At 44.0% G+C, this 26,041-nt stretch overlaps 1 protein-coding gene across 1 annotated transcript in view; it reads right to left on the minus strand.

Annotated features, from left to right (window-relative positions):
• The window catches only part of LOC122945874 (aldehyde oxidase-like), a 177,635-nt gene extending 156,509 nt beyond the window's left edge, over positions 1-21,126 (minus strand). The window contains exons 1-4 of the mRNA XM_044305144.1: positions 21,031-21,126; positions 14,980-15,037; positions 12,554-12,650; positions 11,279-11,387 (exon numbers count right to left, since the gene is read on the minus strand). Of these exons, the coding sequence (XP_044161079.1) occupies positions 11,279-11,387; positions 12,554-12,650; positions 14,980-15,037; positions 21,031-21,084 (318 nt within the window). The 5' untranslated portion in view covers positions 21,085-21,126. The remainder of the gene's footprint in view (positions 1-11,278; positions 11,388-12,553; positions 12,651-14,979; positions 15,038-21,030) is intronic.
• Positions 21,127-26,041: the final 4,915 nt, after the last annotated feature.

Here is a 26,041-nt window from a genome sequence, read left to right on the forward strand (position 1 = left end):
AATACTTGGTCGGGAATCCTTTTGCAGAAATGACTGCTTCAATGCGGCGTGGCATGGAGGCAATCAGCCTGTGGCACTGCTGAGGTGTTATGGAGGCCCAGGATGCTTCGATAGCGGCCTTAAGCTCATCCAGAGTGTTGGGTCTTGCGTCTCTCAACTTTCTCTTCCCAATATCCCACAGATTCTCTATGGGGTTCAGGTCAGGAGAGTTGGCAGGCCAATTGAGCACAGTAATACCATGGTCAGTAAACCATTTACCAGTGGTGTTGGCACTGTGAGCAGGTGCCAGGTCGTGCTGAAAAATAAAATCTTCATCTCCATAAAGCTTTTCAGCAGATGGAAGCATGAAGTGCTCCAAAATCTCCTGATAGCTAGCTGCATTGACCCTGCCCTTGATAAAACACAGTGGACCAACACCAGCAGCTGACATGGCACCCCAGACCATCACTGACTGTGGGTACTTGACACTGGACTTCAGGCATTTTGGCATTTCCCTCTCCCCAGTCTTCCTCCAGACTCTGGCACCTTGATTTCCGAATGACATGCAAAATTTGCTTTCATCCGAAAAAAGTACTTTGGACCACTGAGCAACAGTCCAGTGCTGCTTCTCTGTAGCCCAGGTCAGGCGCTTCTGCCGCCGTTTCTGGTTCAAAAGTGGCTTGACCTGGGGAATGCGGCACCTGTAGCCCATTTCCTGCACACGCCTGTACACGGTGGCTCTGGATGTTTCTACTCCAGATTCAGTCCACTGCTTCCGCAGGTCCCCCAAGGTCTGGAATCGGTCCTTCTCCACAATCTTCCTCAGGGTCCGGTCACCTCTTCTCGTTGTGCAGCGTTTTCTGCCACACTTTTTCCTTCCCACAGACTTCCCACTGAGGTGCCTTGATACAGCACTCTGGGAACAGCCTATTCGTTCAGAAATTTCTTTCTGTGTCTTACCCTCTTGCTTGAGGGTGTCAATGATGGCCTTCTGGACAGCAGTCAGGTCGGCAGTCTTACCCATGATTGCGGTTTTGAGTAATGAACCAGGCTGGGAGTTTTTAAAAGCCTCAGGAATCTTTTGCAGGTGTTTAGAGTTAATTAGTTGATTCAGATGATTACGTTAATAGCTCGTTTAGAGAACCTTTTCATGATATGCTAATTTTTAGATATAGGAATTTGGGGTTTTCATGAGCTGTATGCCAAAATAATCAATATTAAAACAATAAAAGGCTTGAACTGCTTCAGTTGTGTGTAATGAATCTAAAATATATGAAAGTCTAATGTTTATCGGTACATTACAGAAAATAATGAACTTTATCACAATATGCAAATTTTTTTTTTAAGGACCTGTACAGACATAAGAATAGATGCTCCAGAATGGTTATTACATCGGGAATGCATGAAGCTATTAAAACAAAGCATGTCAGGAGCGGTGACAGGTCCTCTTTAACTTCCATTACAGAGTAGCTGAGCAGATTGATATATATTTGTGGGAAAAGATTCAGTAAAACTTTCAATTTATAGATTTACATCTCTGTCATTTCTAACCCATGCCATGCATCCTTTTCTCAACCCGTTGGAAAAGTGGCGTGAGTGGGGAAAAGTCCCAGATTTTTAGTCAAAATGGCTTGTGACAAAATATGCTATTGATATACACCACAAAAGTGGTGTATATCTGTTAATATATGGTTCTCCCAGTTGCTTCATTTTCATCCAGTTCCTAATTTTGTTTCGGCAGGGACTATGTCCGACTTATCTGAATAAGGCCTTTTTTACACGAGCGATGCGGTTTGTGTCCAGATCTGTTCAAAGAAAAACTGATGGTTTTGCACAAATGTTTTGTCTGCGATTGAGTTCAGCGTGTGCATTTTTTCCCTCTGGATGGCATGCAGATTTTAAGTGTTTTTCCCGTGCATGAAGAAGAACTGAAGAATAACAATCTACATCTCCTAGCAATTGCATTTTTCTTGCAAGCCCCATCCACTTCCATGGAGCTAGGGCTGTGTGAAAAAGCACACAATATGGCCTCATGCACACGACAGTTTTTTTTCACGGTCCGCAAAAACAGGGTCCGTGGGTCCGTGATCCGTTTTTTTCGTCCGTGGGTCTTCCTTGATTTTTGGAGGATCCACGGACATGAAAAAAAAGTCGTTTTGGTGTCCGCCTGGCCGTGCGGAGCCAAACGGATCCGTCCTGAATTACAATGCAAGTCAATGGGGACGGATCCGTTTGATGTTGACACAATATGGTGCCATTTCAAACGGATCCGTCCCCATTGACTTTCAATGTAAAGTCTGGATTCTTTTATACCATCGGATTGGAGTTTTCTCCAATCCGATGGTATATTTTAACTTGAAGCGTCCCCATCACCATGGGAACGCCTCTATGTTAGAATATACTGTCGGATATGAGCTACTTCGTGAACCTCAGATCCGACAGTATATTCTAACACAGAGGCGTTCCCATGGTGATGGGGACGCTTCAGGTTAGAATACACTACAAACTTTGTACAAGACTGCCCCCTGCTGCCTGGCAGCACCCGATCTCTTACTGGGGGATATGATAGCACAATTAACCCCTTTAGGTGCGGCACCTAAAGGGGTTAATTGTACTATCATATTCCCCTGTAAGAGATCAGGGCTGCCAGGCAGCAGGGGGCAGCCCCCCCCCCCTCCCCAGTTTGAATATCGTTGGTGGCACAGTGTGCCCCCACCATCGCCCCCCCTCCCTCCCTCTATTGTATTAAATCGTTGGTGGCACAGTGTGCCAACCACCATCAGCCCCCCTCCCTCCCTCTATTGTATTAAATCGTTGGTGGCACAGTGTGCCAACCACCATCGGCCCCCCTCCCTCCCTCTATTGTATTAAATCGTTGGTGGCACAGTGTGCCAACCACCATCGGCCCCCCTCCCTCCCTCTATTGTATTAAATCGTTGGTGGCACAGTGTGCCAACCACCATCGCCCCCCCCCTCCCTCTATAGCAGTAACATTGGTGGCAGTGTGCGGTCTCAACAGTAGAAGATTCATACTTACCTGCTTGCTGCTGCGATGTCTGTGTCCGGCCGGGAGCTCCTCCTACTGGTAAGTGAAAGGTCTGTGCGGCGCATTGCTAAAGAACTGTCACTTACCAGTAGGAGGAGCTCCCGGCCGTTCACAGACATCGCAGCAGCAAGCAGGTAAGTATGAATCTTCTACTGTTGAGACCGCACACTGCCACCAATGTTACTGCTATAGAGGGAGGGGGGGGCGATGGTGGTTGGCACACTGTGCCACCAACGATTTAATACAATAGAGGGAGGGAGGGGGGCCGATGGTGGTTGGCACACTGTGCCACCAACGATTTAATACAATAGAGGGAGGGGGGCCGATGGTGGTTGGCACACTGTGCCACCAACGATTTAATACAATAGAGGGAGGGAGGGGGGCCGATGGTGGTTGGCACACTGTGCCACCAACGATTTAATACAATAGAGGGAGGGAGGGGGGGCGATGGTGGAGGCACACTGTGCCACCAACGATATTCAAACTGGGGAGGGGGGGGTCTGCCCCCTGCTGCCTGGCAGCCCTGATCTCTTACAGGGGAATATGATAGTACAATTAACCCCTTTAGGTGCCGCACCTGAAGGGGTTAATTGTGCTATCATATCCCCCTGTAAGAGATCGGGTGCTGCCAGGCAGCAGGGGGCAGTCTTGTACAAAGTTTGCAGTGTATTCTAACTAGAAGCGTCCCCATCACCATGGGAACGCTTCTGTGTTAGAATATACTGTCGGAAATGAGTTTTCACGAAGTGAAAACTTAGATCAGAAAAAGCTTTTATGCAGACGGATCTTCGGATCCGTCTGTATGAAAGCAACCTACGGCCACGGATCACGGACACGGATGCCAATCTTGTGTGCATCCGTGTTCTTTCACAGACCCATTGACTTGAATGGGTCCGTGAACCGTTGTCAGTCAAAAAAATAGGACAGGTCATATTTTTTTGACGGACAGGATACACGGATCACGGCCTCGGCTGCAAAACGGTGCATTTTCCGATTTTTCCACGGACCCATTGAAAGTCAATGGGTCCGTGAAAAAAAACGGAAAACGGCACAACGGCCACGGATGCACACAACGGTCGTGTGCATGAGGCCTATAACTGTAGATTATACTGCGATTTTTCCTGAATGCAGAAATGATGCACACCTGGATGGAAAACATGCTCATGTAAAAAAGGCTTAAGGGTTTGGTCATCACCTAGCTTTGCATGGTTGATTGGGGTGGATATGGTGTTGCCGATTATCTAGACTTTATATATCCATGTCTTATTCCATTTTGGTTGCTGCGTATAGAGTTTGTTAGGTGCATTTACGCCCAGATAATTTGTACTTTGTTCTGTATTCTGTCTCTGTAGTTCCATAATTGTATCTTGTTCAAGTTTGGTGTTTGCTGCCAATTATGGAATCTCCAGCTTAATGTTTTTTCTTGCTGTGTATGGAATGCGTTTGTGGTTGTGCCGATGTATTGTCCTTGCTGTTTTGAAGAAATCACTGGACAATTGCAAATACCAGGAAGTAGGGTATAAAATAAAGAGTATTGCTGCCAATGAAGCTTCCCTTATAAAACATAACTTTTACCATACTTAAAACCCCAAAACAAAATTATTATATAAATACATGGAGTGGAAGTGCTCCTGTCTCTCAATATACCAAGACAGTGCCTCTCAAAGCAAAACATGAACCCCAGGACCACACTGTTAATATAGTTACATATTTAACAAGGTTTAAAAAAAAAAAAAAAAGACATAAGTCCATTGTTCCACCAAAGGATAGGGGAGGATGTGAATTTTAGAAAAAGGGGAGCGAGACTCAGACGTCTACAAATTTACATAAGCATTAATTTACCGTAGTTTTTGCTTTATAAGACGCAATTTCTTTCCTCCAAAAGTATGTGTGTGTGTGTGGGGGGAGGGGGGGCAGTGCATCTTATAAAGCGAATACTATTTAGTGCTTCCATTATGCAAGCATTCACTAGTATGCATTAGATGCCAGGAGCATGGAGTGAAGCACTGCAAGCACTTCCAGTACTCACCCTCCCTGGACTTCCTTTCTGGGGACGGAGCTACACCATCATGATTGTGTACAGAGTCAGGACATAGTGCGTGCACTACGACCTGGCGCTGCACGCAGTCAGGTGACAGTGCATCTTCTGACAGGGGAGTGCAACTTCTGCAGAGACCGCCAGACGTGGAGAAAGGAACTCTGATTAGAGGGGTCTGACATTGAGGGCTGACCTGAGGTCTGATGTCCTGATATAGGGGCCTAATCTGACGTTCTAATATTTATGGGGATCTGATATGAGGTCTGATGAAAAATATTTTCTTCTCATTTTTCTCCTCTAAAACTTGGGGGGTGTCTTATCAGGTGCATCTTATAAAGCAAAAAAAATCTGGTAATTTACTTTAAGAATTCATCTAAGTCTGATTTAAAACTGCCCACTGTTCCTGCTGTGACCACATCCTGAGTTAGACTATTCCACAGATTCACAGTTCTTACAGTAAAGAAGCCTTGGCAACTCTGGAGACTGAACTTTTTTTCCCCAGACGGAGGCAGTGCCTCCTTGTCTTTAGAGGGGATTTTACATTGAACATCTTTTTACCATATTTTTTGTATGGACCATTTATATGTTAGTATAGATTAATCATGTCCCCCCCTTAGACATCTCTTCTCACATCTAAATTTAACTATTTTAAATCTTTCCTCATAACTAAGACCCTCCATGTCCCTTATCAGTTTAGTTGCTCTCCTTTGTACTTTTCCAGCTCCAGAGCATCCTTTCTATGGACTGGCGCCTAGAACTGAACTGCATATTCCAGGTGAGGCTGTACCAAAACTTAGTAAAGTGGTAATATTACATCCCTGTCCCATGAGTCCATGCCACTTTTAATACATGACAATATCCTGCTATCCTTATAAACAGCTGATTGGCATTGTATGCTGTTAGTCAGTCTATGATCTACAACAAGTATACCCAAATCCTTTTCTATAAGTGACTCTCCCAGTGTTACTACCCCTAGAACGTATAATGCACATATATTATTACTACCCAGATGCATAACTCTACATTTATCCACATTGAACCCCAAGTTCATGCCCGGACACTCAGAGGGAGATTTTTGAAAACTAGTGTAAAGGAAAACTGGCTTAATTGCCCATAGCAACCAATCAGATTCCAACTTTTTTTTTTTTTTTTCAGAGCTCCTTTGGAAAATGAAAGACTCTGGTTGGTTGCTATGGGCAACTAAGCGATGTCGTAGTTTTATTTTGCCCACCTCTCGGCATGTTTACCATGCTGCCGCCGGAACTCAGTCCAGTCCCCATTATAGTCAATGGGGACAGAGCAGTAGTACGGGGGCACGCGTGCACTAGCGACAGCACGGATCTGATAGGCTATTCACCCTCTAGAACAGCCTGCTGGAGTTCCTTGCCGCTAGTGTGAAACTAGCCTTAGCCTGTTTTTCTTTATACCAGTTTTGATAAATCAGGGCCAGAGTGTCCAAGTCAGCTTGTAGTTTAAGGCAGTGTTTCCCAACCAGTTTGCCTCCAGCTGTTGCAAAACTACAACTCCCAGCATGCCTGGACAGTCTTTGGTTGTGTGGGCATGCTGGTAGTTGTAGTTTTGCAATAGCTTGAGGCACACTGGTTGGGAAACACTGGTTTAAGGACATCTTCCATAGACTGCACAGTACTACATAGCTTAGTGTCATCTGCAAAAATAGAAACAGTGCTATTAATCCCATGTAGTGTCCCACATATGTGTGTATGGTCCACTCCAAATTGTTATACATTGTATGATGTCATTTTGCACTATTCCTTTGTCTATGCTGCTAAATCCACATTACAGGCTGGTAACATGCACTACATGTTTCCACCACACCATTTATATATTGCAGCCACAGGAAGTTAGATTAGAAAATGAGAGAGACTAGGATTTAGGAGGAAGGAGAGGAGACAGTCTTGTCTCTGGATTCCTGGGCCTAGCCCAGGGGAACCAATTCACCTCAACCTTGGAGTCCAAGATTAGAACTATCTGTAAATGACCCTTCTGGGGTATAAAGCTGATTATCACTTTGAGCAGAGAGTTTGCCTGCCGTGAGGGAGATCACCCTTGGGTTGTTGGATTACCGAACTATAGACTATTGGCAAAGAAAGATAACTGGCGTTTATTAGGTTTTAGTCACCTTTGCATTAGGTGGAGAGTTTATAATCTACAGGCTCCCCACTGTAACCAAGGACAGAAAGGCCATCTGTCAGAATACTTATTTACAGAGGATCTAAACTACTATTGAAAGGTTGAGTGATCAGAGCAAGATCAGGAACCAAGTACAAGTAAGTACATCACCTTTAGTACAGTGAGCTGGAGTTAACCTCTACACTTCACCTCAAGGAGCCTGCTAATTTGGATTTGCAGCTTTACCCTTTTTGCCATCTGTATGCAAGACAAAGTGATGATATTGGATGCCTTTCTACATCTGACAAGTAAAGTTCGGTTTGGTTTAAATACCGCCTCATTACTAATTCTTCTGCTCCATCTATTAATTGTGCATTACGTGCATTATGGTGCTGACATCACGAACACAGGGGCCCAGCCACCAAAGCACCCTAAGCATACCCACTACCATCAACGGCACCTCAATTTCCATCTGGCTGGTGTTCCCTGCAGCAGAGAGTGCCCCGGAGGATTTATTGTTGTCTTCCCATCCACTGCACGCTGGCCCCAGGGGACAACTGAACTTTGAGTACTACTATCCTAGGCACCTCCTCACTAGTACACTCACTACACATCCCCCCTAGAGTGTCCGGTTCACTGCACATCCTCTATATCAGGGGTAGGCAACCTCCAGCACTCCACCTGTTGTAAAACTACAACTCCCATCATGCATACTTGCTCTGCTCTTCTAAGACCTCTCATAGAAATGAATGGAGCATGCTGGGAATTGTAGTTTCACAACAGCTGGAGTGCCAAAGGTTGCTGATCCCTGCTCTATATCATTAATAAATAAATTAAATAACAGAGGACCCAGCACTGAACCCTGGGGTACACCTCATAACCTGGGACCAATAAGAATAGGAATCATTGACCACAACCCTGGACACGGTCCTTCAGCCAGTTTTTAATCCAATTACAAACTATACTTTCTAAGCCTATAGACCTTACTTTACCTATTAAATATGTATGAAGGACAGTATCAAAAATCTATGTGCAAAAGAACACTACATCCACAGCCACCCCTCTGTCCAGGCTTTTACTCACCATCTCATCAAAACAAATCCGTTTAGTCTGACAACTTCTGTCCTTGGTAAACCCATGCTGGTTATCACTTATATTATTAACAGTCACATATTCCTGTATATCATCCCTTAAGAGTCCTTCAAACATTTTCCCACAGTAGAAGTTAAGCTTACTGGTCTACAATTACCTGTGGAAGACCTTAAGCCATTTTTGAGTTAGGCAAGTCACTTGGCACTGTACCAGCAATGACTGAACCAAGTTCTTTAAGAACTCTTGGTTAGAATTCATCTGGACCTGAAGCCTTGTTCACATTTACCTTATTTAACTTAGCTTGGACCATATCTACAATTATCCAATTGAGCATATTTCTGAATATACTAACAGCCTTGGCATTGCCAATATCAGCTCCTTTCTCTTCTTTTGCATATACAGAGCTAAAAAAAACATTTAGTAAGGGTCCATTCACACATCTGCAAAATGGGTCCGCATCCGTTCTGCAATTTTGCATAACAGCTGTGGACCCATTCATTTTCAATGGGGCCGGAATGTGCTGTCCGCATTTGCGGATCCGCACTTCCGTTCCGCCAAAAAATAGAAAATGTCCTATTCTTGTCCGCAATTAGACAAGAAAAGGCATTTTCTATGAGAGTGCCGGCGATGTGCGGTCCGCAAAACGCATACGGACGTGTGAATGGACCCTTACTCTGCCTTGTCCTTAGTTTAAGTGACCATATTGCCAACATAATCACAGCCAGTGGTTATTTCTTATGGTGAAGTTACTCATGATTAGATGAACATAACAGATTTTCTCCATATCTATCAACCTCATCTTGTTGGCAGTGTAATTTTTGGCCAGAATGTGACACCGGGTCAGCTGATCACACTCTTTTAAATTGGTCTTCTCAATAGTCAAGTTTTGCTAGACGTTAAGAGGTTTCTTTACTCCATGATGCATTGAATCACAGATCAATACTGAGACTGGGTCAGCTCCATATTTGTATGCTTATACTCCTAGGGATCAATATAGCATTAATAATCTGTCCTCTGCTCCGCTTTTAGGCAGCTAATAGGTATGAGAAACTCGCCCTATTGCCATTTGGCCTCCCCTGACTAAAAGTGGAGTAATCGCCCAGAAGTCATAGGGAACATAAGTTCAACAGGGTACTTAAAAAGGCGCATAATAGTACAACAGATGATGTAGCACCCAATAATGCAGTGTGATGCAGCTAAAGGGTCCACAATACTGCCAAATAACAACCCTGCTACCTGGATTTCCTCCCAGGATTTTCTGGTTCACCAATATGCCAGTTTTTACAGTTTGCGTGGCACGTTTACGTATTATATGATTGGATGTTTTTCTGTATGGGATTTGTTTGTTGCTGTGCTGTTGTAGTGTTGTAGTTGTTTTGCTGACTTCAGATAGGGTCCGTTCAGTAGGCTTTGTTTCTGTTCAATGTCATTTATCTGCTATCCAACTGTATGCCATATATCGGCCATCCACTCCATTGCTGAATCATCTTCTCCATCTGTGACCATCAGCAATCAGTTCCTGCTATCCACAACTGGTTGTTGTGCAGTTTAGCCCAGCCGTGAGTCCTGGGGGTATCTTAGTACCAAGTGCCAGTTCTGCGGTCTTGCACACAACCAATTTCCTTACAAAGGTATGGCAGATAGACACTCTTTTGGCATATTTGTGGCCATTAAAGTACAGGCATATTGTCCTACATGTGGGACAATTCTCCTAGTATTTACACCCTATGTGCACCATGGTGTGAATCGAGTTTTGGGAAATATTTGACATTTGTTTTACATGGAAAACTATTAAACTGTAGTTCCTTGCATAGGCCAATACCTTCTTCACTCATTATTCCCCCATCACCTACATAGGTCATGTACTGAGTGACCAAAGCAATATAAGAGATAGACCTAATTCTCCAAGCCAAAATTAATAAAGGGTGCAAGTAAAAGAAAATTGCTATGAATATGTTTATAAATTGAGAGCTGTAAAACAAAGATGTAAGATTGTGAAATGGAAAGCCATTATACATGGTAATCTGTTTTTAAAGGGATTCTGTCACCAAGTTTTAGGCTATAGAGATATGGACATGCACGGCTAGATCGCCGCTAGCATGTCCGCAATATACCTGTCCTATAGGGCTGTGTGCTTTTATTTTCTTTAAAAAAGGATTTTAGAGATATGTAAATTAGTCTTGTAGGTGCCCAAGTGGCTGTAGTAACCTTCCTGGTGCCCAGCCGTGCCCGCCTGTGAAGGAGCCCAGCACTGCCTATGTCCTCCGAATCTCCTCCTTTCATCACCGATGATTGCCATAATCTCGCGATGCGCAGTGCCGGTATCCTTCCCTGTGCTGGCATCAGCCTCAGGGAAAGAACTGCACATCACAGGATTATGGCAATCTATCGGTGATGAAAGGAGGAGATTCGGAGGACATAGGCGGTGCTGGGCTCCTTCACAGGCGGGAGTGACTGGGCACGGCTGGGCACCAGGAAGGTTCGTATAGCCCCTTGGGCACCTACAAGACTAATTTACATCTCTCTAAAATCCTTTTTTAAAGAAAATAAAAGCACACAACCCTATAGGACAGGTATATTGCGGACATGCTAGCGGCGATCTAGCCGTGCATGTCCGCATCTCTGTAGCCTAAAACTTGGTGACAGAATCTCTTTAAGATGTATTAGACATTGAGAAGTACCCATGTGGGGAATATATTCAGATCAGAGAGATTGGAATAAAAGATTACAAAATACGTCCAGCTAAAACTTGTTTCATGCTCAAACCTGTCACGATCCTGGCCAGTAATTTTATAATCAAGCCTAACATGTTGCGCAAGAAAAATAAATCCACAATTACCATCTCTAGGTAAGATAATATATATGACACCAGTTATAAGCACCTTAGAGTTATTTAAATATAATAGGTATAATCTACAGAGATTAATAGAAAGAATGCATTAAGGGGGAGATTTAATCATTTGCTGTTTTCTGCAATTTTAGTAATCAATTACCTGTACTGGGTGCAGCCTACTGGTTGCGCTCCCAATTCCTTCCACGGTGGTGATAGCAGCTCCATGCAGGGCGCATATTGGAAGCAGGCAAGCATTGGCCGAGTAATGGCTTCAAGTGTTAAGACACAAACTGAAATGAAATGTGGCCACACATGCAAAGACACTTGGAAAAAGTGGATTTTAGACAGTGGCTATACCAGGCGATTCAAGTCTGTCCCTACATAGAGAATAGAGGGTCTCAGCTTCTGGATTGGATATCCTGGTCCCCAAAATTTAGCCCACTAAATTAAATTGCAGGGTACTTTATTGGGGTTGTCAGGACCTATGTTTTCCAGAAACAGTGCCAGATCTGTCAACGGGCTGTGTCCTAAATTAATGAAGCCTAATTGCAGTACCCGACACAGGCCATGGACAGAAGCAGGCCATGTTTTTTGGGCAACTCCTTGAAAAAGGTTGTCTCACCATAAGAACTTATCTCCTACCCAAAGGATAAGGAATAAGTATCTGAACGGTGGGGTCAGACTGCTGGGACCCCCAATAATCACAAAAATGAAGTGCTGGATTTCCTGGGGTGAACAGAGAGACAGTCATACATGCACAATGCTTCTCCATTCATTCAATGGGACTGCTGGAGATAGCCAAGTGCTGTACTCATCTTCTCTTCGGCAGTCCCACAGAACTAAATGAAGTGGCAGCACGCATGCATGATCATGGCTCAGTTCACTGGGACAGACTCCAGTACCTCATTCTTGTGATCTATGGGGGTTCCAGCTGATGGGCAACCAATATCTGATTGGGGAGGGTCCATCCTGTGAATAATGGATACATTCTTATGGTGGGACAACCCCTTTAAGGTCATGAGATATCCAGGAAAAAAAAAAAAAAAATACAAGAGAGGAATCAATTAAAGCAGTGTTTCTCAATCCAGTCGTCCTGGAGCTCCAAAGGGGTTTGTCATAAAGAAAGCTATTCTTTTTAGACTGTAATAAAATTAACATATTAAATGTATTTATACATAAAATGAAATCGATAAAAATGAAGGACAGCTAGACGCATACTAAGGCTGGCCATACACAGTAAATACATTTCACCCAAAACTGAAGATTTTGTTAAGAACAGACAACCGTCTAATGCAGGCATGCTCAACCTGTGGCCCTCCAGCTGTTGCAAAACTACAACGCCCATCATTCCCGGACAGCCTACAGCTATCAGCCTACAGAAGGGCATGGTATACATTAGCCTGTGTCTGTAGAGTGGCCCTGAAACAAAGGATACAAAATATTCTTGGTAACCGGATTAATTGTAGACACCATCACAGTGCAGGCTCCACATCCGCCTCCTCCACAACCATATTTTGTTCCAGTAAGAAGAACTGTTAGAAATCAGTTAAGGAAACAGAGAAGATTGTAGAAAACGGATCTTCCTTATTTATTAGGGTGTTTCTAACACAATTTTTATAGTAGGCAGACCTGTGACTAGAATACATAGGATGATATGTATACATAGAAAAGCTTGGTATATGCAGCAATAATAACAGCATAGTTGCCAACTGTCCCAAATCTGCAGGGACTGTCCCCGATTTTCAATGGGTGGTGCTAATGTAACTGTGGAAAAAGATAATTGAAGTAGCGCTCACCTGCGTTCGGCCACTCAGAAGCACAGACACAGCCCGGACCCGGCTGACATGAATTGTAGACAAAAAAAAATTAAGAAATCCAGCTTCTGAAAAATGTGTTACTTTATTCCAATGTTAAAATCTCCACATACAGGAAAAAACGTACAGGTTCAATGTACCTGCATCCATAAATGACCATTCCTGGGCTTAGATGCCCTGAATTTGCCAACTGAAATGTGGATTTTAGTGACCGGTATACACTCATTATATAATTGCATAGAAAGTACAGCAGAAAAATCCCAAGTCCAAACTATCACAGTATTTTTTGGTATTTTTTTAGAAATTGAAAACATAAACTTTGTGATGCACCATATATGACATTTGGCTGAAACACGTACACGAGCTCCAGTTTGTATATCAGTGAACATCATGGAATGGATCTACTAATATTGTATACATAGATACTGAACTAAAGGGCTCTTCACATGATACGGCATATAGATCAGATTGATGGGGGCACCGGGTGTTGGATTCTCGATGATCAGCCCATAGTCTAATCAATATGCTTTATATTTACTTTACTCTACAGACCACTATTAGGCTGGGTTCACATCTGCATCCCTATTTACAGATGTCCTATTTTGGTCTGTGATTATGGGTCCATCATGCACATTAGGCCTCATGCACACAACCTTTGTGTGTTTTGCGGATCGGCAAAACACAGATGGCGTCCGTGTGTGTTCCGCAAATTGCGGAACGGCACGCACAGCCATTGATATAACTGCCTATTCTTGTCCGCAAAATGGACAAGAATAGGACAGGTTATATTTATTTTGCGGACCACGGAACGGAGTGCTGTCCGCATCTTTTGAGGCCCTATTGAAGTGAATGGGTCCGTATCTGGACCAAAACAACAGTCGTGTGCATGAAGCCTTATAATATGGGTAAGTGAAAACCATGGATACGAACTGTGTTTGGTCTGTATTTTTCATGGATCGTTGCTAGGATATGCTCTGGAAATTCAGCCTGCAGTAATAGTTTAAGGGTCCATTCACACGTCTGCAGTGTATTGCGGATCTGAAAATTGCGGATCCGCAATACACCGGGCCGGCACCCCTATAGAAATGCCTATTTCCAGAGCTATTGCGGACAAGAATAGGACATGTTTTATTTGTTTCCGGTGCTGTCCGCATCCTTTCCGTCCCCATTGAGATCGAATGGGTCAGCACCCGTTCCGCAGAATTGCGGAACGGATGCGGACCCATTCTACGGACGTGTGAATGGACCCCAAGTGGAATATGGATGATACATGGTGAGCAGAAAGCTGACACACGGGCCAAACATGGATCCTTCATGGATGAACTACTGAGCATCTTGCAAAATGAAAAATGAAGCAAATGAGCAGGTGTGCATATCCGCAGCTGGCAACGCCAAAGTAACAGCAAAGACAATGCACTGTTGCACTCTGCAAACACTATATATTATATACACACTAATGCTGTGTGCACTATATAAATTAATACAGATTAGGCTACTTTCACATTAGCGTTTTTTGCGGATCCGTCATGGATCTGCAAAAAGGCTTCCGTTACAATAATACAACTGCATGCATCCGTCATGAATGGATCCGGTTGTATTATGACTTCTGTAGCCATGACGGATCCGTCTTGAACATCATTGAAAGTCAATGGGGAGGCGGATCCGTGTTCTATTGTGTCAGAGAAAACAAATCCGTCCCCATTGACTTACATTGTGTTCCAGGACAGATCAGTCTTCCTCTGCACCACATCGCGGACAGAAAAACACTCCAAGCAGCGTTTCGGTGTCCACCTCCAGAGCAGAATGGTGACTGAACTGATGCATTCTGAGCGGATCCTTTCCCATTCAGAATGCATTAGGGCAAAACTGATCCGTTTTGAGAGCCCATGACGGATCTCAGAAACGGAAAGCTAAAATGCTAGTGTGAAGGTAGCCTCACAGCATTAGCTCATTTAATTAGTATATCACTGTTGTGGAAATTAAAAGATTATATGATATAAAGGACATACAAAACTCAAAATATGTTTTCTAACATATAAAAGGATACGTTTTTTACGAAGATAAGGCAAAAGCATAACTTCTGGATCAGCATTTTTCTCAAGAATCTACAGAATATAAATAACATTCTGTTACTGTGGCCTTCATTCAGCGAGTAAGAAATCAAAACAAAGAAAATAAATGTTTTTCCATATTCCTTAGAAGTCGTCTGTAAAGGATACGGATATGCACACTGATGCCTAATAATATGCAATTTGTAATTACCAAAATATACGTTTCCGAAACAGAATAGGGTCTAAAAAGCACAAAAACCTGTTTGTGGCACCAGCCTTTGGCATCTTTCACACAAGCGAGTTTTCCGTCAGGGTGAGATACATGAAGCAAATGCATACAATCCGGACTGAATCCTGACCCATGCATTTCATTGGGTCTGTGCACATTTTTCACGCATCATTTCTGCGTTCAGGTAAAATTGCAGCATGTTCTATATTCTGCGTTTTTCACGCTGCTCTGGTTCCATAGAAGTGAATTGGGCTTCAATAAAAGACAGATTGCCCGGATGTAATGCGTTTTTCACTGATGGTTGCTAGGAGATTTAGATTGCTATTCTTCCTTTTTTCACAAGTGTGAAAAACGCATCAAAAACTGAACGCACCTGCGAGGAAAAACTGAACGCAAACGTAGACAAAAAGTTCAGTTTTTTCCTGAACAGATCTAGACACAATCCGTATTATTTGTGTGAAAGAGGCCTTATAGCTCTCAAATGGGGTTGTCACTGATTATCAGACTAGCCAAATCTGCTTGGATATGAACTGCCTAGAAGATCATGTGATGGACCATGTGATGAGCGCAGTGACGTCATCAAAAGGTCCTATTCCTCAAAAGAAGACGACAGAAGAGAAGCCGGGCTGCGCAAACAAGTAGATTAAAGGTGAGTTAAAAAAATAATAATAATTTTTTAACCCCTCCTGCCCTATTGTACTATGCATTCTGTATTCAGAATGCTATTATTGTCCCTTATAACATGGTTATAAGGGGAAATAATAGAATCTACACAACCTTAAACCCAAACCTGAACTTCTGTGAAGAAGTTCGGGCCTGGGTACCACATTCAGTTTTTTATCACGCGCGTGCAAAAACATATTGCACCCACGCGATAAAAACTGAACAACGGAACACAATTGCAGTCAAAACTGACTGCAATTGGGTACCTAATCGCGCGGGTTTGCCGCAACACATCCGGGCCTTAGGCTGTATTCACACGTCCGCAATGTGTTTTGCGGATACACGGAGACACGGATCCGCAAAACACGGAAAGCGGCAATGTGCTTTCCGCATTTTGCGGACCGCACATTGCAGACATAATAGAATATGCCTGTTCTTGTCCGCAATTGCGGACAAGAATAGGACATGTTTTATTTTTTTGCGGAAACGGAAGCACGGATGCGGAAGTGCGGATCCGCAAATGTGGATGCGGACAGCACATTCCGTCCCCATAGAGAATGAATGGGTCCGCACCCTTTCCGCAAAATTGCGGAAAGGATGCGGACCCATTTTGCGGACGTGTGAATGGAGCCTTAGGCCTCTTTCACACTACAGTATGTTGAATTCAGTGTTTTGCGTTCCGTTTTTCACGGATCCGTTGTTCCGTTTTTTGCTTCCGTTGTGGTTTGGTTTCCGTTCCGTTGTTCCGTTCCGTTTTTCCGTATGGCAAATACAGTATACAGTAATTTCATATAAAAAATAGGGCTGGGCATAACATTTTCAATTGATGGTTCCGCAAAAAACGGAACGGAAACGGAAGACATACGGATGCATTTCCGTATGTGTTCCGTTTTTTTGCGGACCCATTGACTTGAATGGAGCCACGGACTGTGATTTGCGGCCAAATATAGGACATGTTCTATCTTTTCAACGGAACGGAAAAACGGAAATACGGAAACGGAATGCATACGGAACACATTCCTGTTTTTTTGCGGAACCATTGAAATGAATGGTTCCGTATACGGACCGTATACGGAACGCAAAAAACGGACCATATACGGAACGCAAAAAACTGTAGTGTGAAAGAGGCCTTATCCGGACATACTTGTGTGAAAGAGGCCTTAGGGCTTTTTTGGGGGGGGGAAATTGCAGCATGCTCTGGGCTGTGGCATTTTTTCAGACTTTTGCCATACACTACTCTATATAAAAAAGAAGTCTGACAAAAAAAAAAAAAAAAAAAACACCAACCCTAAACAAAACTTAAAAAAAGGCAAATTTTCATGGCGCTTTTTAATAATATAAAAAATAAAATAAAAAAATAAACAAGAAAAAGATTGAGTGTGGCAGCACCCGGAGGCGGGTAAATGCACATAAGATCCACACAAATGTCTATGCGGATTTATGTGCGAATCTGCAACATATCCACACCAAAATCTGCTATCGAATTGCGGATTTTGCTGCGGATTTGATGCGGTTTTGCCACAAGTCTCACCGTTCCATTGAAAAGGGTGAAATCTGCAGCAAAAACCACAAACATAATAAACATGTTATTTATTTTCAAATCTATCTGGCTGCTGTTCAAAAATACACTCAAAATCGCGTTGGCTGGTCAAGTTCTGCATGGAAAATCTGTGAAGATTTGTCAAGTCTCATTCACTTTGCCGATACTGTATTAGGCTACATTCACACGACCGTAGCGTTTAGCGAATCCGCAAAACACAGATACTGGCCCATGTGCGTTCTGCAATTTGCGGACCGCACACGGCCGCCGCTACCGTAGAAAATGCCTATTCCTGTCCACAATTGCAGACAAGTATAAGACATGCTCTATTTTTTTTTGTGGGGCGGCGGAACACAACTACGGATGTGGACAGCAAACGGTGCGCTGTCCACATCTTTTGTGGCCCCATTGAAATGAATAAGCAATTTTGCGGAATGGATGCAAAATCATTCATACGGTCGTGTGACTGTAGCCTGATGCTGGGTTCAGACCTGAGCGTACTTGAACGTACGCTCTGTATGCGCGATTGTACGGGCGTTTGCAATCGCGCATACAGAGACAAGCGAACGCCCATTGTCGCGCGTTCCCGCTAAAGTCTATGTACGGGAACGCGCGACAAGACGCCCCAAAGAAGCTCATGTACTTCTTGGGGCGTCGGGCGTTTTACAGCACGATCGCACGCGCTGTAAACCGCTCAGGTGAGAACCATTCCCATAGGGAATCATTGGTTCTCGCTGTAAAACGCTCAGGTCTGAACCCAGCCTTATGCTGCTGCTTTTCCTCAGGAAAATCTGCACAGAGTAAAAACACATGTAATCCACATGATGTGAAGGTTGCCTTAGGGCTCATGTACACAACAGCTGCCTGTTTTGCAGTCCACACGGACACTGGTCTTGTGCATTCCAAATATTGCAGAACGGAACGTCTGGTCCACAAGAGAACAGTCCTATCCTTGTCTGTAATGTGGACAAGAATAGGACATGCTCTATATTTTTGCAGCTGCAACGTAACATACAAACAGATGCGGACAGCACACTGTGTGCGGTCTGCATCTTTTGCGGCTCCATTAAAGTGAATGGGTCCACATCCAAGCCGCAAAAAAATGCAGATCAGATGCAGACAAAAACAATGGTCATGTGGTGGATGAGCCCTTAGGCCGCTTTAAGATGAGCGTATTTGCAATGTGTATATAGTCCCGATTTTATGTTCGGAATCCAATGTTAATGAATGCAGCTATTGACATGGGCGTAAAATTTCCGTCAGTATTTGAAATCTGCAGCATGTCCGAGTTTTGGTCGGATTTGTTTCCAAATACGCACATTACAGTCTGTGCAATGCATAAGTAATGAAGGAAGGAAGAAATACGCGTGTAAATCCTGATAACAATACTCATGGTACATCCAGAATACTGATGGATTTCAATACACTCGTCTGAAAGCGGCCTCAGGCCTCTTGCACATGAACGTTGCGGGCCCGCATACAGCAGGTCCCGCAATACACGCGCACCGGCCCGTGTGCACTCCACATCACTTGAATGGGTCTGAAATAACAGAGATGCGGTACAGAAGCACGGATTGGAACCCCACGGAGTGCTTCCGTGGTGTTTTTGCCCGTGCCGCCGCACCGCAAAAAAATAAAACTTGTTCTATTTTTTTTGGTGCGGATGGATCACGGACCCATTCAAGTTGAATGGGTCTCGATCCATCCTGGCCGCCGCAAATTGCGGTCCCCAAAGCACGGGACGGATGCACATTCGTGTGCAAGAGGCCCATTCCCTTGAATGAGGTCCGCGATCCGTCCGTTCTGCAAAAAGATAGAACAAGTTCTATCTTTTTGCGGAACGGAACACTACAGAAGCACTCTGTAGTGCTTCTGTGGGGATCCGCTCCGCGCTTCCGATCCGCACCGCATCTCCGGATTTGCGTGATGCGGAATGCACACAGCTGGTGACCCATGTATTGCGAAACCGCCTTAGGAGGCCTGCAGCCCTTACGTTCATGTGAAAAGACCTTAGGCAGATTTGCTAATTAATAAAACTGGATAGCTGGGCGAGTATGTGGAGGCTGTACAGGTATGCTCACAAAGGACAGGGCAAATCCATCGTGTATCTGCCAGGATTCTGCAGTAGCCAAATATGCATCGAAAGCTATGGATTTTGTTGCGGAATTTATTGCAGAATTACACTGTATTGCACAGGATGAAATCTGTCCCCGAAATCACTGCAGATATACAATCCACAGTTCCTGAAAAGGTTTGGTAAAATATTTTCTACTCTGCAGGTACTGTAACACATTGAGGATTTTTCTGTATGCAAATCCACGGAAGATCCACGGCATGTATGCCACACGTGAGCTATTAAGAGGTAGGCACAAAAGGGTTTCGGAGGACTAGCTTCATGTATATAATTATAAAAACCAAGATGGCTGCACACCATTATACATACAAACAATAGAGCTAAGAAATGAGGATCATTCTAAATAAAAGTGGTACAATACCGACTATAAATGAGTTAATGGAAGCTCTTAGCGCACATATTTGCTCAAGCATATGTCGGGCCCATCTACCAGGCGTCAAGGTGGCTTCCGCAGATGGGTCCCTAACACTAGTATACTGCCTCTCTTGGACTTCCCTAAGCCTACAATATTCAGGGCAGTGCAGGAACCAGCTACATAAGTACTCTGCTCAGAAGCCCCAGGTAGATGGGCGTGTCCAGTCTAAAAGAGGCGCTACCCTCAATTATTACTGCAAGAAAATTTAGACTAGAACCTTCAGAATCACAGGTTCATATCCATGAAGCAAACATTATTATAAAAACCAAGATGGCTGCACACCCTTACATACATAAAAACAATAGAGGTAAGAAATGGGGATCATTCTAAATAAAAGTGGTACAATACCTACTATAAATGAGTCAATGGAAGCTCTTAGCGCACATATTTGCTCAAACGTGTTTTTATAATTAGGTTTGCTTCATGGATACGCACCTGTGATTCTGAAGGTTTTAGTCTAAATTCTCTTGTGGTTCATGTATATAATGTAGTAAACAAGGATCTGAAATCAGTGCGTCACAGGAGTAAGACACGGACAAGCAGTAATCCAGGAGGGTCCTGTGAATTATCTAGCAGGACATACTGTAGGCATAGTTTTCCTATTACAACTAGAGATGAGCGAATTTCATATTATGAAATTCGTTCACGCTTCGTTTGCTGGCAAAAGCAGAATTGCTTAATGGATTCTGTTACCACGGACCATAACGCAATTCTATGACGGAATGCATAACGGAATGCCTTCAGAGGCATTCCGTCATAATAGAAGTCTATGGGCTGCAAAACAGATCCGTCCCATTTCCGTTATGCATGAGAGGACTGCCATGCATAACGGAAACAGGACGGATCCGTTATGCAGGCCGGCTATAGACGGAATGAATAGCGGAATTATATTATGCATTCCGTCACAGAATTGCGTTATGGTCCATTGTAACGGAATCCATAATGCAATTCTGCTTTAACCACAAACGAAGCCTAAATATATTTCATAACATGAAATTCTCTCATCTCTAATTACAACTAAAGAAGCGTGCATATTTCCGTGCGGAGAGGAGCGTCCTTGGCTTACCTTTCTGCCATTTACATAAAACAGCAGCGGGCTGGATTCAGCAGGACTCGGCATGTCTGCAGAGTTGTGAGTGTCTGAAGTTAACCTGAGGATTCAGGAACTAAGTGAAACCAGTTTGATGCCTCCCCCTTGTTTCCATTGGCAGGAGCATTGTGAGCATTCCTCTCTTACAGAACCAACAGATATGAGAGCTAACATAAAGATTGCTGCATTAACCCTTTTAAGGCTGCTGTCACATAACATGTTTTTCTGGCATTTTTCAGGGTTTTTTCAGTTTTGAGGGGTTGACAGTTTTGCAGGATTTAAAAAAAATGATTTTTATTGTAAGTGGGGTTTTACATTTTTTCAACTCTGGGGTGCTTTTTGGGGTTTGGGATCAAAATGCACTTGATGTGGTATTAGGCTACGGATATACGGCGATCTTGGTTGTGTGACAGCTCTAGCAGGGAAGCCATATGAATTAATGGGGTCACAGCACAACTCGCACATTTGCTGTGACCATAATCTCAGAATCACAATGAGACTGCATGCACATGATCATATGTGTTTTGCGGTCCGCAAATTGCGGATCTGCCCCAAAAAACGGATGACATCCGTATGCCATCCGTTTTTGTTTTCGTGTGAATGTAGCCTAAAGCCAACACATAGAATTTTTTTAGATTCGGCAGATGTGTGAATCATGCTGCTAACCCATTAATTTCTATGGGTGCCCTGCTAAACTGCAATCCTTGGACAGGACAAGATTGTCATTTAGCCCTATCCTTATTGTTAATAAGGTGGCACCTTATGTCTTTCTAGCTTCTTTTCAAAAAGTCATACGCACCCCAAAATTGTACCAATCAAACCGTCATCTCATTCTGCAAACATGATAACCTACCTAAGAGAATCGCCCAAAAAATGAAAAAACTATGGAGACACTAAAACATGATTTTTGTTTTTGTTTCAAAAATTATATTAGTGTATACAACTTAAATAAATAAATAAATAAATAAAAAGTATACAGATTAGGCATCACCGTGTCCGTAATGACCTGCTCTAGGAAAATATGGCATGATTCAACCCCTCAGATGAACACCGTAAATAAATCTAAAAATGGCATCAAAAAGCAATTTTGTCACTTTACATCACAAAAAGTGTAATAGCAAGCGATCAAACAGTCATACACACCCCAAAATAGAGTCAATCAACAAGCGTTCAACTCTTGTGCCCTTAGAAGCCATCACAGCCATGCCTACTAATGGCATGGCTGTGATTGGCCAGTGCAGCATGTGACCCAGCCTCTATATAAGCTGAAGTCACGTAGCGCTGCACGTCACTCTGCTCTTACTAGTGTAGGGAGAGGATGCTGCTGCTGTGAGGGAGAGAATAGGAAAGAAGAATCTATCTGTTATCAGAACTTGTTAACACTGCGATCTACAGCGATTTTGTTTTGTGGGTGCAGTTAACATTTTTTTACCCTGAGCCCAGTGACACAGAAAAAAAACTTTGATCCGTCTGTTAGTTAGGTGGGGGTCGGCGGCCATTTTGTGCAAGTTCAGTGCACCAGCACAACATATGTGCCAGGGACAATAATTTACCGTATTTTTCGCCCTATAAGACGCACCGGCCCATAAGACGCACCTAGGTTTTTAAGGAGGAAAAAATAAAATAAAAAAATTTGAACCAAAAGGTGTGCCTAATGGTGTTATGTGGGATCTGGGGATGGAACTGTTATGGGGGGGGTCGGTGGATGGCATTGTTATGGGGATCTGTGGATGGTACTGTTATAGGGGTCTGTGGATGGCACTGTTATGGGGGGTCCGTGGATGGCACGGTTATGGGGATCTGTGGATGGCACGGTTATGGGGATCTGTGGATGGCACGGTTATGGGGATCTGTGGATGGCACGGTTATGGGGATCTGTGGATGGCACGGTTATGGGGATCTGTGGATGGCACGGTTATGGGGATCTGTGGATGGCACGGTTATGGGGATCTGTGGATGGCACGGTTATGGGGATCTGTGGATGGCACGGTTATGGGGATCTGTGGATGGCACGGTTATGGGGATCTGTGGATGGCACGGTTATGGGGGGCACTGTGGATGGCACAGTTATAGGGGGCACTGTGGATGGCACGGTTATGGGGGGCACTGTGGATGGCACGGTTATGGGGGGCACTGTGGATGGCACGGTTATGGGGGGCACTGTGGATGGCACGGTTATGGGGGGCACTGTGGATGGCACTGTTATGGGGGATCTGTTGATGACACATAAATAGCATTTTACGCTATGTGTCCACAGACCCCCATAACAGTGCCATCCATAGAATGACCCCCAATAGGGATGAGGGGCCGGCATCCAGCTCTGTAATTACAGCGGGCCCGGTGCAGTCACTGTATTCTGCTACACCGGGCCCGCTCACTGTAGGAATCCTAACTGCAGGCAATGCTAACAGTCTTTTATCCAGCCTGTACTTACGATACTAACTTTCCGGCAGGCAGCGGGCAGGAGGCTGAACTGGTGGGCGGGCGCTTACAACGTAACTCACTATGTCACGCACCGGCTCTCCCTTCTTCATTCATAAAGTGGGCGGAGCCGGCGCGTGACATAGTGAGTTACGTTGTAAGCGCCCGCCCACCAGTTCAGCCTCCTGCCCGCTGCCTGCCGGAAAGTTAGTATCGTAAGTACAGGCTGGATAAAAGACTGTTAGCATTGCCTGCAGTTAGGATTCCTACAGTGAGCGGGCCCGGTGTAGCAGAATACAGTGACTGCACCGGGCCCGCTGTAGTTACAGAGCTGGATGCCGGCCCCTCCTTCCTCATCCATGCCCACTAATACACCCGCCACCGCGCTGCGCAGCATGCGGTCGGCGGTATACAAAGTCAAGTATTCGCCACATAAGACGCACTGCCTTTCCCCCCACAATTTTGGGGGGGAAAAAGTGTGTCTTATAGGGCGAAAAATACGGTAACCCTGTTCTTTTATTTCAGTGGGCAACATATACCCATTTTGTAAGTGCACCTGCACTGCATATGTGCCAGGGGAAAGGAAAATAATATAGGGAATCTGTCTGTGAGTTCAGGGACACAGGGGGTTACATATTCACATTTTTTTCTGTAAAGTACAATCCAAGTAAATCCATCTGTTAGATTCTGTGGGGACACATTTTTTTAAATTTTTTGCTAAAAAGTACATTTGTGCCCTGCACTGCATTTGTGACAGTCCAATACAAGCGATAAATACTGCTGTTATATTCTGGTTTAAAAAAAAAAACACCCCTTTTGTGCAAGACACTATATTTGGGGCCTTTGCTGCATTTGTGACAGTCAAATATAAGCGGTAAATATCGCTGTTATATTCTGGTTTTAAAAAAACACCCATTTTGGGCAAGACACTACATTTGGGGCCTTTGCTGCATTTGTGACAGTCAAATACAAGCATTAAATACCGCTGTTATATTCTGGTATTAAAAAAAAATACCCATTTTGGGCAAGATAATACATTTCCGGCCTTTGCTGCATTTCTGACAGTCCAATACAAGCGTTAGATACTGCTGTTATATTCTGGTATTAAAAAAACACCCATTTTGGGCAAGACAATATATTTGCGGCTTTTTCTGTATTTCTGACAGTCCAATACAAGCGTTAGATACTGCTGTTATATTCTGGTATTAAAAAAACACCCATTTGGGAAAGATAATATATTTGCGGGCTTTGCTGCATCTCTGGCAGTCCAATACAAGCATTAGATACTGCTGTTATATTCTCATATTAAAAAAACACCCATTTTGGGCAAGAAAATACATTTGCGGCCTTTACTGCATTTCTGACAGTCCAATACAACCAGACAATACTGCTGTTACATTGTTGGTTGACAAATTTTTAAAAAATTGTGACCGTGAAGTAATTGTATAAAATTTGAGTGTCACACTGTTGTGTGACCTCAATAAATTTTTCCTCTTTATGACACCGGCACTGTCTTACTATCAGTGAACTTAATTGTTGACTATTTGCGGTAACATTGTCGCCTGACATAAACCATCTGTTAGTTTGGTGGGTGAACGCAAAGAATAAGGAGAGCGTAAAATAATGGACGTGCCCCGGTTATGATGCTGCTGGTGGAGCTCCTGTTGCAGGGAGAGGACGTGGTCGATCTGTGCCAGCTACACGCACATGTGAAACACCCTCCTTAGGTGCGAGTAGGCAACAGAACCTTCAGCGTTATTTGGTAGGGTCGAATGCGGCTCTACGAATGGTGAGGCCAGAACAAGTACAGGCGATAATAGATTGGGTGGCTGACAGTGCCTCCAGTTCCTCCACATTGTCTTCCACCCAGTCTCCTGCTGAAAGATCCGAGTTGGCACCTGCAACCCATGTCAATCATATGTAGTGTCCTACTAGGTAAATGTGGGCACTACACAAGGGTCAATTGGGCCACGTGGTACTCCTACTCCTGAGGGACAGTGGCAGTGTATTTAACAGTCCATTTGAATGTAATTTTATATGTATTGATGTGTTTTTTCCCTGTGATGTGTGTAGCAGGCCTATTAGGGTGTAGTTCAGCATCCTAGACACTAGAGGGAGCTAGGGAACCCCTAGTATATATACTTAGGCCCAGACAGGGAGGAGTTAGTCTGTAGTCAGGAGTCTGTGGAGAGACAGAAGTGAGAGGGCACCTTAGCCAGAGAGAAGCTGAGGGCCTCCTCCTGACATGCAGCTAGACAGCCCAGGCTTCTAGTTGCACCAGGAGGCTAGTGGATGCAGTACCAGCAGGATACAGGATAAAGAGCCAGAGTTAGCTCAGAAGATTGTCACCAAGAGAAGAGTTTGCAGCTTGAGTAACCTGCAGTTCCCACAAAGCAAAGTGCAGAGCAGAGCAGAAGAGTAACCAACCAACCTGAAGGCTGAAGGGCAGAAGGAGTATTTACCTAAAGCAAGGGATATATACCTGAGGAAGTTTGCTACCAAGGATAAAGCCAGCATTAGGGCATACGGGACTTAAGATCAAGACAGCCAGGATTTCTGAGGAATA

This window comes from Bufo gargarizans, chromosome 8 (genome assembly GCF_014858855.1).
Source record: "Bufo gargarizans isolate SCDJY-AF-19 chromosome 8, ASM1485885v1, whole genome shotgun sequence".
NCBI classification, from domain to species: domain Eukaryota; kingdom Metazoa; phylum Chordata; class Amphibia; order Anura; family Bufonidae; genus Bufo; species Bufo gargarizans.